The following is a 12,413-nucleotide window of genomic DNA, read 5'->3' on the forward strand; positions in this document are numbered from 1 at the left end:
TATCTGTGGTGAAGTGAAAAACGTTTCCCGTCTTCGAGGTGGTTTGCTCCTTGTTGAGTGTGTGAAACGACAGCAGTCAATAAATTTGTTACAGCAACATCAGTTTGCTAATATCAGTGTTGCTATTTCAGCACACAAAACACGCAACTCTAGTCGAGGCATAATTAGAGATAGAGCCCGTTGTCTGGCGGACATGTCTGAGGAGGAGATAGATGCTGAACTCCAAGATCAGCATGTTACCTCAGTTAAGCAATTTACTGTCAAGAAACAGGATGGAAGGATTGAACCAAGCAACACCTACCTGTTTACATTCGCGCTGTCTTCTGTGCCAAAATCTATCAAAGCTGGTTATTTCAATATCGGGGTGGAGGTGTATATCCCCTCTCCACTTCGATGTTATACTTGTCAAAAGTTTGGAAATGGATCCAAATCCTGCCGTAACTTTCCTCTGTCCAGAAAACCATTAACAAGTTCTATTTCATGTCAAACTGATCTCACTTGGATAAAATCTGAACAACCAGTGAATACAGTTGCTGTGGAAACTGATTCTGACAGCCAGTCTACCATGACAACGTCTTCTTCCCAGACCGTTTGTCAGTCACACCCCGAGGTTGCACAACCAGCATTTGATGTTGATGTACATGTTGACATGCCAAAGAAACAGCGAAATCGTAAACCAAATCGTAAACAATTGTCCAAGATCTCATCTCCTGTAGAGGTACCTGTAACTGTTGAGGTTCATACCTCCTTTGAACCTCTTGAGATGTCTCCATCTTCAGAACACAGGAATAGGAGTCCATCTTCCTCACGTACACGTGAAAGATCCACTAAGGAACCTCTATGAACCAATCTCCTAACTTAATTCAGTTGAATTGTAGAGGACTTAGAAATAATTTTAATGAAGTTCAATTATTAGCACAAGATTATAAACCATCAGCATTTAGTTTGCGGGACACTTATCTTAAGAATACTGATAAATTTGAAATGCGTCAGTACAATTCACATCATTCTTTTTCCCCACCAGGTACCTAGTATGGTGGCCTAAGTTTGGTTGCTGGTGATCTATAGCCCGTTTATATAATGTATTGTCAAATCATAGATTATTCTTTTAATTGTTCGCAACTAGTTTTACTTCTAAACTGTGATAGTCTAGTTATTATACTGTCCGTCGTTGACAGGTTTTTATTCATCTGAGTTCAAATTGTATTAATGTTCTCGTCACTATATGGCTGAAATATTGCCGATGTGACGTAAAGTTTTAAGTCACTCACTTCTTTTTAAAAATTAATTCCCTCCATAGATCCATCAAATTATAATTCTCAATTTTGTCGAATAAACATTCTTTGCCTATAGAATTATTAAAACTGCTGTAACTGCCCAAGTTCATTTCTGGAATAAGAACTGAGTTCCAATCACCGACTATAACCACAGATGCTTCACAAAATTATCCATCTTTTGTAACATATGTCAGATCTGTGTAATGTTGATAACAGTCTCGTCACACGCAGACTCGGTCTCCTGTGTATTATTAATTTACACTACTGGACCTGTGGCATCCCATAGTCTAGGGCGTTGAAATTCGTTGTGCAGGGTTGCATCCCCTGAACGTGCCACCATCCTATGAACGTAGGTTCGAGTCCAAAAGTGAGAGAGTGAAATGTGAAATTGAACCATGATTGTAGGTTCTAGACTGAATAAAGATGCAATGTGCATTATAAAGCACATAAAGCTGATTACCACTTTGTGAACGCAGCTGTTACGTTCTATCATACCACATTAAGGGAACACATTTAGTCATCTGACCCAAGTTAAATTACGATCCTAATGCTAATGTAAACGAAATCAATCATTTTAACCGGCTAGGGACCGACTATCTGAAAGGGGTGGGGGGTGTGTGTGTGTGTGTGTGTGTGTGTGGGGGGGGGGGGGGGGGGGGGGGGGGGGGGGGGATAATCTTAACGGCAGGCAATTTCTATTTTTCGACAGGAGGCATGGGTGGCCATGCGAGAATGAGGAAAGAATAACATTTCTTACTTGCTATCCCAAATTCGTCAGTTTTATCCTTATTTGTCAACTTCCCACTGGTGAGAGATAGCCAGGGGATAGAGCATTGTCTCATAACAGAATTAGTATATTCATAACAGAAATAGTATAATATTACTCATAAAAGAATTTGCACACTGCTAGAAAAATGTATGCATACTCGGTGTAACAATATCCTCTCATAAACTTCATAGTCACGTGAGTCGGGACTAATTAGACATATATATATCAGGGGCAACCTTCATCTTTCTGCCTCACTCACGTTGAAAGATCACGTTGAATACACGTTGAAAGATCAGTCCAAAATAATGGCATCTATGAATCTTTGTGACAATGGCGCTCATTTGCCATATGGAGAGACAGGTGTGGGGAACTATGGCACTAATCTGGCGTCAACCTGTGATAAATATTCAGTTCTTCTACAAACGGGTGACTTCTTGAAGCTGGCTAAGAAAGTTCCTTTCCCAGAAAAAACCTCGGCATACAACATCGGCGACTACGGAACTGCCGATGGTGCTGCCGCCATGACGTTCCTCGGGACACTCATCGAGAGTCTGAGAGAGCACCATGGCCCTCACGTGCAGTTCCAGGTCATCCATGAAGACAAAGAGGTCAACGACTTCAACTCTCTGTTTAGACGCCTCTCTGGTCTAATCCCTGAGCCACCATCCTACCTCCAGAATATCGAGAACGTTTTTGCTTTGGCCTCGGGAACACATTTTTATAAGCAGTGTGTCCCAGCCGACTCAATGCACATAATACTCTGCATGGTCGCTGTACATTGGCTTTCTGGAAAACCACCTGTGAATAAAGAGAATATTTACTCTTTTCCAAATACAGATACTGATGCCAGGTATATGCTCGAGAAACAAGCGTCCGAGGATTGGGAGAAATTCCTTATCCTGAGAAGTCGTGAACTGAAAAAAGGAGGCCTTTTGGTTGTAACTTCACCGAGCGACTCCATTTCGACGTCAGGAGAAATGAAGATTTGCAGTGGAAACTTCTTGTCAACTTTGAATGAAGTATGGAAGAAATTTCGCGACATGGGCAAGATTTCCCAAAATGAACTCGTGAATACTAATATGGCATGCTGCGACAAGAGTTTACCTCTACTGAAAGCTCCATTTGAAGATCCCAACTCAAAAGTGAGTAAATGCAATTTACGGCTTTTATCAGCTAAACTGGTTGATGCTCCCTGTGAAATATACAATGAGTGGAAACAAAGGAAGGAAGAAGACGGCGTTGATGACAGGGTTAGATATGCCAGAAGATTTGTGGCAGCCCATCGATGTTGGAGCAACAGTGCCTTTCTGACAGGTCTTGCAGAAACGAGGAGTAAGGACGAAAAAGAATTAATTGTGAATGAGTTATACGAACAGGTAGAGGAGGTGATCCAAAAGAGGAACCCAGAAGATTTGAAGGACCCCAATCTTTTCGCCTATGTCTACATCACCAAGGAGTGAGACAGGGATTCTGTGCTCCCAGAAACACTGCTGAAAATGATACAACCTCGCTGAACTGTCAAACCTATGTTTTCATCTAGTATAGTCTATGTGTAAATAAGCTTTTAGACTATACTTCCTTATTGTATGTGCATTGTAAACAGAAATATGTTGTATGTTCCATTTTGTATGTCATGGTGCGTTGTAAACTTGCTTCTCTTCATGAAGTGGTATAACAGGAATTCTTTTCAAAACGGCGTTGGTAACAATTCATTGAAATAAGTGAAATGATAATATGACAAAACACGGCTTCACTATTTGAAAACGAGTGATATTTAGGCCTTTTTTTCATTCAAAGCAGGCATATTAATAATCAGAATTGCTGTAAATCTCTCAACACTCAATTTTTTGGTGACTTTTTATTTTTTAAGTGACTTTTTATTTTTTTATCACTTTTTTTTGGCCTTTTACGCTCATTGGATCTATTTCTGCAGATAATCGAGACTGATTATTCTATGGGGCTGACGTATCCAATCATATTCCCCTTTTAACTTTGATTTATCCGCCAATAGGACAATAGTATATATATATATATATATATATACTGAACCAAATTAAAAACTTCACAATCCTAAAATTTTAACATTTCGACAAGTTATCATTGTGGGCCCTTATTGTGTATTTAAACATTAATGGCCACGTATTGTCTTCAGATAACACCCGTTTTTGTGCAGCTGAATCAATCAAAATCATGTGCACAGCACTATAGTAGCATAACTGGTTTTTCACGTGCAACTGGTTACGTGGCCATAATACCGCACGTGTTTTCAGCCATACTTGTTAGCAGTCATTAACAAAAAAAGAAAAACACAAGAAATCAAAAGTCTTTACGACCTTTGGTCATGCCACGCTTTTCAAATGTGCAACGTGAACGTGCCATCGGCATGTTGCAGACGGGAACGTCCGTAGCTGAAGTCGCAAGCACGATGGGTTGTAGTCGACGGACTGTATATGATTTACAGACGCGTCTACAGCAAACGGGTACCACCGCTGATCGCCCGCGGCCAGGTCGACCACGTGTGACGTCACATGCAGAGGATCGTCAGATCGTCTTACGTCACCTCTGTAACTGATTTTTGACGGCTACATCAACCAGAAATGAACTGTTTAGGGGTAGACTGAGTGCGCAAACTGTTCGAAACCGTCTGAGAACTGCTCACCTTCAAGCACGACGCCATACTGCGGGCCGACTCTGACTCAATTACACAGATGTCAACGTCAATTGTGGGCACAGCGACACATAAGATGGAATTGGAATCAAGTCGTCTTCAGTGATGAATCCCGATTTAATCTTCGATTTGCTGATGGTAGGGCGAGGGTGTGGAGGCGCCGCCATGAACGTTACGCCCAGTGTTGTATACAGGAAGTTGACAGATTTCGAGGCGGAATTGTCATGGTGTGGGGTACTTTCTGTGGCAATGCAAGTTCCAGGCTTCTTGTCATCCGTGGCAACCTCAACGCTGCTGCTTACCGCGACCAGGTACTGGCACCAGAACTTCTGCCTTTTATGGCAGCACATGGACCCGGTTTGATCTTCCAACACGACAATGCCAAACCCCACACAACAATTTTGACAAGGAATTTCCTTCAGAATGCGGGAGTCAACGTCATGGACTGGTCGTCAAGGTCTCCCGACCTCAATCCCATCAAACACGTCTGGGATGCGCGCTCTCCAGAACCAACCACAGAATTTGCAAGATCTTGGCAGCAGTTTGCAGCAACAATGGGGTCGTCTTCCCAATCATGTGTTCACAAGCATCACAGGGTCCATGCGGAGGCGTTGTGTGGCAGTTGTCAACGCACATGATGGCCATACACGCTACTGATCTTGTCTGCCATCAGATTCTCGCGCTTGGGACTTATGATTTAAACTGTTGATGTTATTACCGAATACCGTAGGTGCTTGGAACAAATTATGGTTTCCCTCGTTAATTAAAATCCTTCTTTGGACATTAATGATTAAAAATTACCTTCTCTGATACATTTGTCCGTTGTATATCATATATGGGATTACTTTTTAAAATGTGAAGTTTTTAATTTGACTCAGTATATATGAAGGTTTTGTTCCACAACCATACATACTGTATTATGTTGTTTATTATCCAAATGTGCTGGTCGTTCAATCATGTTTTCAAATACAGTATGTTTGTTGAAAGGGATTAACACACTAATAAAGCTAACAAAGTATTATTTGTAGCAAAGAAATGCAATTTTCTTTTAATTTAATACCTGTTTGGTTCAAAATGTTTGATACTCAGATGTAATCTATTTTATTATATTCATCGGAGACATAGTTGTTGTTGTTCTTTTATGCTGCACCCAGCTATATGACGGCAGTCTGTCAATAACCGAGTCTGGACAACAAAATCCAGTGATTGACATCATGAGCATCGATCCACGAAATTGGGATGCGATAACATGCATCAACCAAGTCAGAGAACCTGACCACCCGATCCCGGAAGTCGCCTCTTACGACAAGCATAGTCACTTTTACGGCAAGCATCGGTTGTTGAAGACCTATTCGAACCCGAATCTTCAGGGGTCCATCGGAGATGAAGGGTCAGACTGTCTCACATTATGTGGAGCACAGTCTTACAAAATTTTGTGAGCTTGTGATTGATGTTGGTAATCATGTTACAAATGTTTGAGTATTGGGTGTAATGTAGGAGAGTATTTTTGATGATTATCATTTGTCAGTTTCAGATGTTTTAAATATTGTTCCAGACTGTTTTCAATGTCTAATAAATGATACCCTAAACAATGTTATCTTTGAGTTAAAGATTTAGATAATCTTATTCGTCTACGAGGGCCACTCATGTGGATGTGGTCATGTTCGGATGCCTCAGGAAGCTTAATTGTTCTATAAAAAGCAAAACTCTCCCAAAGACTAAAAGATTGTATTCAGTAGGAATGGCATCTTAAGATGTGTAATACTAGTAAATTATCATTGTATACGAACTATTGACCACTTTTTTACACTGAAAGTTATTTATTAGTGAGTGAGTTGGTTTTAACGCTGCTTTTAACAATATTCCTGTTACATCACGGCGTGTCAACTTAATGTGGAAGGAAAGCCCAAAGTGATGCAGGTGTCAGACGTTTACCACTTCGGTGAAACCTACGAGCACGGGTATGGTGCTGACAAACCTAGAAACATAATCGGGGCAAACCGGGATTCGAAGCGACAATCATAGGTTTCTTGCGTGCCCAAGGGACGCAACTCTGCACATTGAATCGCGGCGCCAGAGACGACTGGGTCACCCGTGTCCCGTTATTTATTAACTTTATAATCATGTGTCGACAGACGTGCAATGTGTCTACTAATATTGGGTGAATTACCAGTAATGGTAAATGTCGGAAGAATAAAAACGAAAAGTTAATTCTGTAATATCTCCATTTTAGAGACTCTAGTCAATTTTACGATTTCGACTATATCATGAGCATGTGTTTATGAATCATTATCAAATGGTGATAATAACAGGTGCTCGCGAAAAGGTTAGTTTATCCTGTCCGACCACATCCACATGAGTGGCCCTCGTAGACGAATAAGATTATCTAAACCTTTAACTCAAAGATAACATTGTTTGGGGTGTCATTTATTAGACATTGAAAACAGTTTGGAACAATATTTAAAACATCTGAAACTGACGAATGATAATCATCAAAAATACTCTTCTACATTCACCCAATACTCAAACATTTGTAACATGATTACCAACACCAATTACAAGCTCACAAAATTTTGTAAGACTGTGCTCCATATAATGTGAGACAGTCTGACCCTTCATCTCCGATGGACCCCTGAAGATTCGGGTTAGGCTACTATGCTTGTCGTAAAGGGCGAATGAATGTCATCGCATCCCAATTTCGTGGATCGATGCTCATGATATCAATCACTGGACTGTCTGGTCGAGACTCGATTATTTACAGACCGCCGTCATATAGCTGGAATACTGCTGAGTGCGGCGTAAAACAAATCACAACAACAACAACAACTATGTCTCCGATGAATGTTATAAAATTGCCTTCATTTGAGTATCAAATATTTTGAACCAAATCAAAGTAATAAAAGTGCAATATGAATGGATACGTCAGCACCATAGAATAATCAGTCTCGATTATCTGCGGAAATAGATTCCAATGAGCGTAAAAGGCAAACAAGTGATAAATATATATATACTATTGTCCTATTGGCGGATAAATCAAAGTTAAAAGGGGAATATGATTGGATACGTCAGCCCCATAGAATAATCAGTCTCGATTATCTGCAGAAATGGATCCAATGAGCGTAAAAGGCCTAAATATCACTCGTTTTCAAATAGTGAAGCCGTTTTTTGTCATATTATCATTTCACTTATTTCAATAAATTGTTACCGACGCCGTTTTGAAAAGTATTCCTGTTATATCACTCCATGACGAGGAGCAAGTTTACAACGTACCATGACATACAAATTATATTTATAACTTCCCCACCTCCCCTGGAACATACAACATATTTCTGTTTACAATGCACATACAATAAGGAAGTATAGTCTAAAAGCTTATTTACACATATACTATACTGGTTGAAAACATTGGTTTGACAGTTCAGCGAGGTTGTATCATTTTCAGCAGTGTTTCTGGGAGCACAGAATCCCTGTCTCACTCCTTGGTGATGTAGACATAGGCGAAAAGATTGGTGCCCTTCAAATCTTCTGGGTTCCTCTTTTGGATCACCTCCTCTACCTGTTCGTATAACTCATTCACAATTAATTCTTTTTCGTCCTTACTCCTCGTTCCTGCAAGACCTGTCAGAAAGGCACTGTTGCTCCAACATCGATGGGCTGACACATATCTTCTGGCATATCTAACCCTGTCATCAACGCCGTCTTCTTCCTTCCTTTGTTTCCACTCATTGTATATTTCACAGGGAGCATCAACCAGTTTAGCTGATAAAAGCCGTAAATTGCATTTACTCACTTTTGAGTTGGGATCTTCAAATGGAGCTTTCAGTAGAGGTAAACTCTTGTCGCAGGATGCCATATTAGTGTTCACGAGTTCATTTTGGGAAATCTTGCCCATGTCGCGAAATTTCTTCCATACTTCATTCAAAGTTGACAAGAATTCCTCAGCGCAAATCTTCATTTCTCCTGACGTCGAAGTGGACTTGCTCGGTGTAGATACAACCAAAAGGCCTCCTTTTTTCAGTTCACGACTTCTCAAGATAAGGAATTTCTCCCAATCCTCGGACGCTTGTTTCTCGAGCATATACCTAGCATCAGTATCTGTATTTGGAAAAGAGTAAATATTCTCTTTATTCACAGGTGGTTTTCCAGAAAGCCAATGTACAGCGACCATGCAGAGTATTATGTGCATTGAGTCGGCTGGGACACACTGCTTATAAAAATGTGTTCCCGAGGCCAAAGCAAAGACGTTCTCGATATTCTGGAGGTAGGATGGTGGCTCAGGGATTAGACCAGAGAGGCGTCTGAACAGAGAGTTGAAGTCGTTGACCTCTTGGTCTTCATGGATGACCTGGAACTGCACGTGAGGGCCATGGTACTCTCTCAGACTCTCGATGAGTGTCCTGAGGAACATCATGGCGGCAGCACCATCGGCAGTTCCGTAGTCGCCGATGTTGTATGTCGATTTTTTTATTGGGAAAGGAACTTTCTTAGCCAGCTTCAAGAAGTCATCCGTTTGTAGAAGAACTGAATATTTATCACAGGATGGCGCTAGATTAGTGCCATAGTTCCCCATACCTGTCTCTCCATATGGCAAATGAGCACCATTGTCACAAAGATTCATAGATGCCATTATTTTGGACTGATCTTTCAACGTGTATTCAACGTGATCTCTCAACGTGAGTGAAGCAGACTGATGAAGGGTGGCTGATATATACGTCCTATTAGTCCCGACTCACGTGACGTTTATAGGAGGATATTGTTACACCGAGTATGTATACATTGTTCCAGCAGCGTGCTAATTCTGTTATGAATACTAGTATACTCATTCTGTTATGAATATACTAATTCTGTTATGACACAATTCTCTATCCCCTGGCTCTCTCTCACCAGTGGGAACTTGACCGATGGGAGATATCCACTGTTTCTGCTATGACCTTTTACATCACAACATCTTTCATGAGGCTAAAATATGAAATTGGGACAGCAAATAACTCTCGCATTCTCGCATCTACAGTCATAGTTCAATTTCATATCTCTCTCTCTAAAACATGAGAGATATCTTAACCAAACGTGGCACATAGATAGGTCTAGTAGTGAACTGGTGCCTCTTGATAGTTTGGGATTTTAACAAAATAATATTTCGATTTTCCATGGCAACGACATTGACTGAAAATGGCGGTAGTCATCGTTTCCGGAGCAGATCTTGAAAACCGTACAATATTTCTTCATCAAACTTGGCACATACATAGGTCTAGTGAAAAACTGGTGCCTTTTGATAGGTTGGGACTTTTAGAAAAAAATATTGTTCGAGTTTCCATGGCAACGACTTTGACTTACACTGAAAATCACCAAACTTGGCACAGATCTTGTAAACTGTACAATAGTTCTTCAAAACTTGGCATATGAATAGGTCTCGTGGTAAACTGGTGCCTTTTGATATTTTGGGAGTTTTTACGAATGTTTCCGTAGCAAGAGCATAACACAGAAACCGTTTACATATTCTAAAAAAAACCCCATCTACACAGGGTTGTCTGAGAACCGTTACCATAATTACGTCATTGAGATGCATACCACTTGACAAAGGAACTAAGTCAAGGTATATGGTGAATTATTGTGAAAACACAATTTACAAGTGGTAACCGAACCAGCCTACTTCATCGCAGTGCATGGTGGTAACATGAACAGTGGCACCCGAACCAGCCTACTTCCTCACAGTGGGTACCAGTAACATGAACAGGGGCACCCTGAACCGGCCTACCTCCTCGCAGTGCGCTGTGGTAACATGAACTGGGGCACCAGAACCAGCCTACTTCCTCGCAGTGCGTAGTGGTAACATGAACAGGGGCACCCTGAACCAGCCTACTTCCTCACAGTGCATGCCGGTAACATGAACAGGGGCACCCTGAACCAGCCTACTTCCTCACAGTGGGTAGTGGTAACATGAACAGGGGCACCAGAACCAGCCTACTTCCTCACAGTGGGTAGTGGTAACATGAACAGGGGCACCAGAACCAGCCTACTTCCTCACAGTGGGTAGTGGTAACATGAACAGGGGCACCAGAACCAGCCTACTTCCTCGCAGTGCGTAGTGGTAACATGAACAGGGGCACCCGAACCAGCCTACTTCCTCACAGTGCGTAGTGGTAACATGAACAGGGGCACCAGAACCAGCCTACTTCCTCACAGTGGGTAGTGGTAACATGAACAGGGGCACCAGAACCAGCCTACTTCCTCACAGTGGGTAGTGGTAACATGAACAGGGGCACCAGAACCAGCCTACCTCCTCGCAGTGGGTAGTGGTAATATGAACAGGGGCATCTGAACCAGCCTACTTCCTCACAGTGCGTAGTGGTAACATGAACAGGGGCACCAGAACCAGCCTACTTCCTCGCAGTGGGTAGTGGTAACATGAACAGTGTAAGTTTGTTGGTGTGATTGATGTTTTGTGATTCACGGAAACACACATCAATGATTACAGTGAAAGAGATCTGCGAGGATATCAAGTCTATCCAGGAGACACTGCACATGGTATTGCTGTGCATGTTTCAACAAGATTCACGAACAGTGCCTAGCTATGTGATGTAATGTCATCTCGCAGTATTGAATACATTTCCTTTCTTGTTTGCAAGTTCTGCATTGCTTGTGTGTATGTTCCTCCAAAAGTGTCATGGACACGGTTCACATTCACTTACTCATTTCATGCAGAAACCTCAGGATCTCTCCAAGCATAAACTCTCCAAGCATAAACGTGAACATGTCCTAGTTACTGGGGATTTCAACTGTGATCTGAGTGAAAAACTGAAACTTGAAGATTTCTCTAATGTGCGAATGACTCAACTCATTCACTCTCCTACTGACTGTCTTGGAGCTACACTGGACTTGTTCTTTACTCATCATGCCAGTGCTGTAGCATTCCAGACTCCAGTCTACTACTCAGATCATCAGATGATTGGTGCTGTACTTCTCAGTACACCTCATGCCTACCCCTGCGCTCATTAATCTCTAAGTAAAGTAAGAGCTCCCTTACTTCTCTGATTATTGTTTAAGTAATAACACAACTCATTACTAATACAGTTACATATTCTATCATTAACTGTAGATGGCAAAACCACGCCAGTAATAACCTTTTAGTGCTGCAATTACGCCATTTACAAAAAGGTCCAGTCAACATAGTTCACAGGAGCTTATGCATTGCACACTACGGAATACATGTAGTATTGGCGGGGGATATGAGTATTTCTTGCTTGTTATAAATGTGTTCAAAATAATCAGTTAATATCTACATACCAAAGTCTCTCCCCTTCCCCCCACCCGCCCTCAGATGGTCGGTCCACTAACCGGTTACAATGATATCGTCTATATTAGCGTTATGATCGAAATTTAACTCGGTGACTCAAAAGATATTGCTGAGCGCGGCGTTAAATAACAAACCAACCAACCGACCAACCATAATAGATCACATGTGATATACACGGAGACAATCCTTGGTTGTAGAGTAAGTAACATCAGCTGTCTCTGTGAGGAATGGAACCTATATGCCTCAGCCCTGTACTAATATTTAATACCAGAAATAAAGTTATTCTATTTAAAAGTATATAAATCATTACAGCCTTTTGTACAGATGATCTACTACAACAGGTTCGCGAGACGGGCATTTAAGTGTCATATCTGGAAAATTATTTCGGTATGAACTGCATGTGGC

At 41.4% G+C, this 12,413-nt stretch overlaps 2 protein-coding genes across 2 annotated transcripts; one reads left to right on the forward strand and one right to left on the reverse strand.

The window, feature by feature from the left end:
• Nucleotides 1-2,351: 2,351 nt before the first annotated feature.
• Nucleotides 2,352-3,506, forward strand: LOC139452082 (uncharacterized). The gene has a single exon (XM_071233396.1). The coding sequence runs from the start codon at nt 2,352-2,354 to the stop codon at nt 3,504-3,506; it is 1,155 nt and encodes a 384-aa protein (XP_071089497.1).
• A 4,680-nt stretch (nt 3,507-8,186) lies between these two features.
• On the reverse strand, nt 8,187-9,341 carry LOC139452170 (uncharacterized). The gene has a single exon (XM_071233524.1). It carries the CDS (start codon nt 9,339-9,341, stop codon nt 8,187-8,189), a length of 1,155 nt encoding a protein of 384 aa, XP_071089625.1.
• Nucleotides 9,342-12,413: the final 3,072 nt, after the last annotated feature.

This window comes from Haliotis cracherodii, unplaced genomic scaffold (assembly GCF_022045235.1).
Source record: "Haliotis cracherodii isolate W230 unplaced genomic scaffold, xgHalCrac1.p SCAF_9, whole genome shotgun sequence".
In the NCBI taxonomy this organism is placed as follows: Eukaryota; Metazoa; Mollusca; class Gastropoda; order Lepetellida; family Haliotidae; genus Haliotis; species Haliotis cracherodii.

Bases quoted from the DNA above. Each gene is read 5' to 3' on its own strand.
- LOC139452082 (XM_071233396.1), top strand. From the start codon at position 2,352: ATGGCATCTATGAATCTTTGTGACAATGGCGCTCATTTGCCATATGGA.
- LOC139452170 (XM_071233524.1), bottom strand. From the start codon at position 9,341: ATGGCATCTATGAATCTTTGTGACAATGGTGCTCATTTGCCATATGGA.